General features: G+C 42.4%; 1 protein-coding gene across 3 annotated transcripts in view; it reads left to right on the top strand.

Moving 5' to 3' along the window:
* SULF1 (sulfatase 1) overlaps positions 1 to 2,824 on the top strand; it is a 199,467-nt gene extending 196,643 nt beyond the window's left edge. For all 3 annotated transcript variants that reach the window (XM_017872747.1, XM_017872745.1, XM_017872746.1), the window contains one exon: positions 1,272 to 2,824. In XM_017872747.1, coding sequence (XP_017728236.1) covers positions 1,272 to 1,302 — 31 coding nt within the window. In that variant the 3' untranslated portion in view covers positions 1,303 to 2,824. The remainder of the gene's footprint in view (positions 1 to 1,271) is intronic.
* The last annotated feature ends 4,322 nt before the right edge of the window (positions 2,825 to 7,146 follow it).

Raw genomic sequence — 7,146 nt, 5'->3', positions numbered from 1 at the left:
GCCAGGATGGTCTCGATCTCCTGACCTCGTGATCCGCCCGTCTCGGCCTCCCAAAGTGCTGGGATTACAGGCTTGAGCCACCGCGCCCGGCCCCTTCTCTCTTTCTTTGTATCATTTTCTGCCTGAAGCAATACCTTCCAGACTGCCACCTTGAATCGTGCACAGGCACAAGGCTGGGACTTAGGGGTCCCATTCTCATTGTCAGTGCTGTGACTCACCAGGAATCTTTACAGTATTTTATGCAAAAGATTTGACATTCTTTCCACTAAGGCCTTCAGTAAATCTTTGACTCCATTGACACTTCCCTCTTCTCTCTTCCATACTGTTTTCCCAGGGCTTGTGGCCACAGCGTGACATTCAGCTCTGCTGGGATTTGGTGTTAACATTTTTTACTTACAGGTGATCTGAAGATTGTAGGATTCTCTATCTTCTAGCTACACCGAGGTGGTGGGTTTGGTGTAGTTTTGCTTGTTCTTCTTGCTGGTCTGTGTGGCTTTATGGGTGGTCATTGCACTCATCTAGGCCACCTCTTTCCAAATGGTACTTAGGCACAACTAGAGAACAAGTGTCGTTTTCTGCAGGGCTACAGTCATCCTGGAGATGCAGAAAGATCTGAGAGAGAGAAAGCTGGTGCCTTCTTTGCATATGAGTAAGCCATTCAGTTATCTGAGGCACACATTTATCTAGGACATAGAACTTTCAGGGCAAAAACAACAATCAAAGAAATAAATCCGGGCATTTGATTTGAAGAACTCAATTGCATTCAGATTTGCATTTATACTGAGTATCAGGGAATATAAAATAAAAATATCATACTAAGCATTACCTATTACATTCAAATACTTTCAAATTTGTCATTCACCCAGCAACCTTATAAGTGGTGATGATTTTATCATACAATTATTTCTACACTTGATAGATGAGGGAGCAAGACTCAGAGGGACTCACTCACATGCTCTTCTGGTTGCAAAGTTGATTTGAGTGGGGCCAGGAGTGAAGCCCAAATCCCCTGGCTGAAAGGACAGTGCCATTTTCAGCTCCATGTTTAGTCATAGATGTTTTCACTAATGTGATCTTCCCCCGCCCCCAATTTTCTGTTGTTTAATCACTTGTAACCTAAGGCCACTCTGTGAGAACAAATGACTAGGGGAAAATGCTTTTGAGTGTCATATTTTTCATTGATTAACTCTGGAAAAGCAATGTAAGTTGCTTGCCCAGATAAGTAGAAAATCTTTTCTCCACTAATGATTCACTTTCTTCTCTTTTCACAGAGGACAGTTATGGGATGGATGGGAAGGTTAATCAGCCCCGTCTCACTGCAGACATCAACTGGCAAGGCCTAGAAGAGCTACACAGTGTGAATGAAAACATCTATGAGTACAGACAAAACTACAGACTTAGTCTGGTGGACTGGACTAATTACTTGAAGGATGTAGATAGAGTATTTGCACTGCTGAAGAGTCACTATGAGCAAAATAAAACAAATAAGACTCAAACTGCTCAAAGTGATGGGTTCCTGGGTGTCTCTGCTGAGCGCTCTGTGTCAGTGGAGATGGCCTCTGCTGAGTCAGATGAAGACCCAAGGCATACGGTTGGGAAAACACCTCATTTGACCTTGCCAGCCGACCTTCGAACCCTGCATTTGAACCGACCAACATTAAGTCCAGAGGGTAAACCTGAATGGGACAACGACATTCCAGAAGTGAATCGTTTGAATTCTGAACACTGGAGAAAAACTGAAAAATGGATGGGACATGAAGGGACCAATCATCTGGAAACCAATTTCAGTGGCGATGGCATGACAGAGCTAGAGCTGAGGCCCAGCCCTAGGCTGCAGCCCATTCGCAGGCACCCGAAAGAACTTCTCCAGGACGGTGGTCTTGGAGAGGACATTTTTGAAGATCAGCTGTATCTTCCTGTGCATTCCGATGGAATTTCAGTTCATCAAATGTTCACCATGGCCACTGCAGAACACCCAAGTAATTCCAGCACAGTGGGGAAGATGTTGACCAAGGTGGAGAAGAATCACAAAAAGGAGAAGTCACAGCACCTAGAAAGCAGCGCCTCCTCTTCACTCTCCTCTGATTAGATGAAATTGTTACCTTACCCTAAACACAGTATTTCTTTTTAACTTTTTTATTTGTAAACTAATAAAGGTAATCCTAGCCACCAACATTCCAAGCTACCCTGATTACCTTTGTGCAGTAGAAGCTGGTGAGCATGTGAGCGAGCAGTGTGCACACGGAGACTCATCGCTATAATTTACTATCTGCCAAGAGTAGAAAGAAAGGCTGGGGATATTTTGGTTGGTTTGGTTTTGATTTCTTACTTGTTTGTTTGTTTTATACTGAAACAGTATTATCTTTTGAATATCTTAGGGACATAAGTATATACATGTTATCCAGTCAAGATGGCTAGTATGGTGCCTTTCCGAGTGTCTAAAACTTGACACCCCTGGTAAATCTTTCAACACACTTCCACTGCCTGCGTAATGAAGTTTTGATTCATTTTTAACCACTGGAATTTTTCAATGCCATCATTTTCAGTTCGATGATTTTGCACTTTGAGATTAAAATGCCATGTCTATTTGATTAGTCTTATTTTTTATTTGTACAGGCTTCTCAGTCTCACTGTTGGCTGTCATTGTGACAAAGTCAAATAAACCCCCAAGATGACACACAGTATGGATCACATATTGTTTGACATTAAACTTTTGCCAGAAAATGTTGCATGTGTTTTACCTCGACTTGCTAAAATCGATTAGCAGAAAGGCATGGCTAATAATGTTGGTGGTGAAAATAAATAAATAAGTAAACAAAATGAAGATTGCCTGCTCTCTCTGTGCCTAGCCTCAAAGCGTTCATCATACATCATACCTTTAAGATTGCTATATTTTGGGTTATTTTCTTGACAGGAGAAAAAGATCTAAAGACCTTTTATTTTCATCTTTATTTGGTTTTCTTGGCATGGCTAAGAAGCTTAAATGTTGACAAAATATGGTTAGTTTGAATTTAACCAGGAACTTCTCAATAAAATAAAATCATGAATGTGCTACAATTTCAACATACCACAAGGGAAGTTAATTTCTTAACCTTGTGTTCTATGATTATTTGTAAGGCCTTCACCAAGTTCTGATATTGTTTAAAGAGATAGTTCAAAATTGCTTTCAAAAATCTGTATTCTTGAAAATATTCTTGTTGTGTATTAGATTTTCAAATACCAGCTAAAGGATTACCTCACTGAGTCATCAGTACCCTCCTATTCCTACTCACCTTCCCAAGAAGATGTGTTTTTGCTTACCCTAAGAGAGGTTTTCTTCTTATTTTTAGATAATCCAAGTGCTTAGATAAATTTTGTTTTCTTTAAGTGTTTATGGTAAACTCTTTGAAAGAAAATTTCATATGTTATAGCTGAATCTTTTTGGTAACTTTAAATCTTTATCATAGACTCTGTACATATGTTCAAATTAGCTGCTTACCTGATGTGTGTATCATCGGTGGGATGACAGAACAAACATATTTATGATCATGAATGATGTGCTTTGTAAAAAGATTTCAAGTTATTAGGAAGCATACTGTGTTTTTTAATCATGTATAATATTCCGTGATACTTTTATAGAACAATTCTGGCTTCAGGAAAGCCTAGAAGCAATATTTCTTCAAATAAAAGGTGTTTAAACTTTTTCTGTTTCAGAGAAATGAACTTAACAAAGTTTTTGTGGTACACCCATTCCTTGCAAGTAAAATTGAGTCCTGATCTCTATTTATATGATTGAATATTAGCCAAACTTATAAAACTGAGCTGAAGTCAGTGTGTTACAGAACATTCTCAGATTAATGACTTCACCATGAATTTACCTCATTGCTGTCTTGGGGGAGGCAGCAGAGGCAGCACTGAGGTAGCTTTCCCGGCAGGCAACCTAGATGGTCACAAAGGCCCAGCACTCAGTTTAATGCTTTGATGTCACCACCTTGAAATTCTTAATAATTTTTTAACAAGAGGCCCTACATTTTCATTTTCCACAGGGGCCCTGCAAATTAGGTCCGGGCAGAACCAAAAATGGTTCTGGGCAGTAAAATGGAATTTTTCAAAACCAAGGGAACAGACTCATCGAAGGCAGTGTGGGTTCTTCAGAAACCATGAACTTGGGTGGAAACTTAAACGCCTTTCAAGATCTCAAGTTTTCTGATACACAAATTCCATATGCTTCCTTCTGTCTGTTTCAAATCTCCTGAAGAAATTTAGCCTTCAGGTTGAGGGGCTAAAAATCTGTGAAATGTCCAGAGATCAGAGGTTACAAAAAAAGAAGAAGAAAAAAAAAGAAAGCACAGGGGACCTACCAATCCAACCCTTGGATAATAGAGGAAACCAAGTTTTCATCAAGAGAACAGAGCCTAAGATAATAGCATTGTCGTCCAAAGGTGCGTCTTGGTGCCTTGCTCCTTGTTCCCTTCTGTAAAATATACCTGAGTCAAATATTACCATCCTGGAGAAAAATTCCTTTTCCATTCAATAGCTGCATATGGAGTACCTACTACGTGGCAAGGACATGAGAGAGATTGCATATCTCCCAGAGCTGTTTGTCGGATCTTGAAAGGCCCTTAGAGATTGGCTGCTCACCTAGCCTCATTTGATCTGCGAGGAAGCTGAGGCTCAGAAGAGCCAAGTGACTTCCCTAGACGTAAAAGAGGAAGAGATCTCTCAGAGGCCAGGCCTCTCCACTTTCTCCATTTAAACTCATATGCATATATACCAGTGTGTGTGAGGCACACAAGCATGCACCTCCCCCCCCCCAACACACACACACATTTACCAGAACGGGGAAGAGAGGGCATCGTGGGGCCCCATCTGCAAGGACTAGTGGAAAGAACTATGAACATGAAACTCAGCAAGACCCAAGTTAACTTCAAATGCTACTTTTTACTGTTTCTGTTAGCTTGGAAAAGTCACACAAACCTCTCTAAAACAGCTTTCTCGACTGTAAAATAAGACATTTGGGTCAAGGATGGCAAATACATAGCATGTGTGACTTCTTTTCCCAAAATATCCCCAAGAAGACATTGCTAATCCAATGGGACGCTCATCCATTAAGCTAGAGCATTTATGGCCTTATGGGCCTTCTCAACACAGCCGACTACTTCTCCAGCCAGCTCTGCTGTTGAATAAGCATTGGCGTGCGAGACGAAAACCAGTGGTCCCTACCCAAATGAGATGATTTCTGAGACCCTCCCAGCCTTTAAAAAATAACCAAACAAACCTGTGATCGGCAGCATGTGCAGTTCTTTGGTTCAGAGACAAGAAAGGAATACTTTACATTCTATCCCTTTGCCAAATATATCTCAATATGTTGGCTTTTTTTTTTTTTTAAGTATCTTAAATACTTATTTTTCAGAGCTCTTTTAAAACCCTCCTTTCCCCAAATTAGTCCAATTCTGCTTGATATTTCTGAAATGTATTTAACAGAAAACCAAGATCTTCAGTTGATAATTAAAGTAAGTTTTCATCAGGGCAATTAATACCTGACTATGCCCTACCAGCTGGAGCTTTTACGCCCCCAGGATTCATAGAAGCTGCTGTGAAAGCTGCGATAGTCCCCAAGCCCCTTTCCCACCTCCTGCCTCTCCCAGCACCCGGCACATTCCCACACTCACTGCCTGGGGAGTCTTCCACCGCCTTGGCTCAGATCTCAGCCTCCTGCTCAGAAGCCTTCAGTGCTTCCTAATGCCCGCCGTGTTCTGGACTCTAAGGCACAAGAAGCCCCAGCCTCCCACTCAGCTCCTGCTCCCACTCCCGCTCCTGCTGCGGCTCCCGCCCCGCCTCACCTGTCTCTCAGCTGCTCCTGGGTTAGGGCCGCCTTCCCAGGCCAGAACTTTCACTTCTTATCTCCCCTCCTGTTTACAATATCTACCCCCAGCCCCACCTCAACCAGGAGAAATCTTGTCCATCCTTTAATTCCCATATCAGTTCGAAATTTAGCTTTTCCTTTTGTGTACACTTTCCTGGACTCACCGACCCCTGGAACTACTATCTCCCCTACTTGACACTCTCCCCCCAGTAAGAAAATGTTGATGTTGTACCAAGTCTGCGGCCAATGGAAGAACAATCACTGACCACACTTATCACCTCCCCCTTCCCCACTGCTGACCAAGAAACTGACCCTCATGTGACCATCGTTGGTTGTGGTCTAGTTAACTCACCTTTCCCTCAGTGGTGCTGTTGACACTGAGCACGGTGCCAGCACAGTACCTTGGGCCTTGTAGTGACCCCACAGCTGTGTGAAGTAAATGTAGAGAATGACTTTTAAAAATCAAATTTTCTCTATTGAGACTACAGAATCCCTGACCCCTCATGTTGGGGGAAGCACTACAGAAAGATAGGGGACAAAGGAATCCGCACTACCTCACTCTTCAGCTGGCGAAGGTATTGCTTTCTTTCTAAATGTCCTCACATCAGTGGACCTTCTTCCGAGACTCAGGTCCAGAATCTGCATCCACCACCAACCTCCCCATTCCTTCCCCGACGTTTCCCCACTTTCCAGCCCCAACAGGGCGGATGACTCAGAACTGGAGAGGAACCAACCCAACCTCTAGTAAGTTTCAGCAGGAGAGGGGTCATGGACCGACCCTGCCTCCCTCATCTGTTTCCCCATCACTAAGAGCATTACCCACTCAAGCCCAGGAACCAGAAGACAAGAGATTAGCATGTGTTTTCCAAAATGACCACGAGGTGGCAGTCTAGTTCAACTAAAGATATCTTTGCTTGGCTCCAGGACCTACCCCTGCAAAGCGGCTACTTTGATTTCTAAAGCAGCAGCGCTACCATGTTTACAAGAACACAGCTAGAACAACTTGATCCACGATGGCAGGCTTGCCATTTCTTCAGTGCTTAGGATCTTAGCCATTCCAGCAGGCGAAAGAACAGTTTTTGCTTACTTCTGATTTATGTTTGTATTTTAAATTGGAACTGCCTCAAACTTTGACGTTTCAATTCAAAAGTAAGCACTGAATATCGATCTCCCTGCTTTCCAAAGTCTTTGTGCAATTAAAAATGTTTTTTAGCTCCCATACACTAAAGCAACAGAGGCCATCTCTGCCTAGCTGGCAATTTTGCAAAGAAGAGCGGAACTGTATGCTATTTTACAGCTCT

The sequence above is a fragment of the Rhinopithecus bieti genome, unplaced genomic scaffold (assembly GCF_001698545.2).
Source record: "Rhinopithecus bieti isolate Rb0 unplaced genomic scaffold, ASM169854v2 scaffold_6536, whole genome shotgun sequence".
Lineage (NCBI taxonomy): Eukaryota > Metazoa > Chordata > Mammalia > Primates > Cercopithecidae > Rhinopithecus > Rhinopithecus bieti.
The sequence above is the reverse complement of the archived record's forward strand: the minus strand, read 5'-3'. Positions and strand labels throughout refer to the sequence as shown.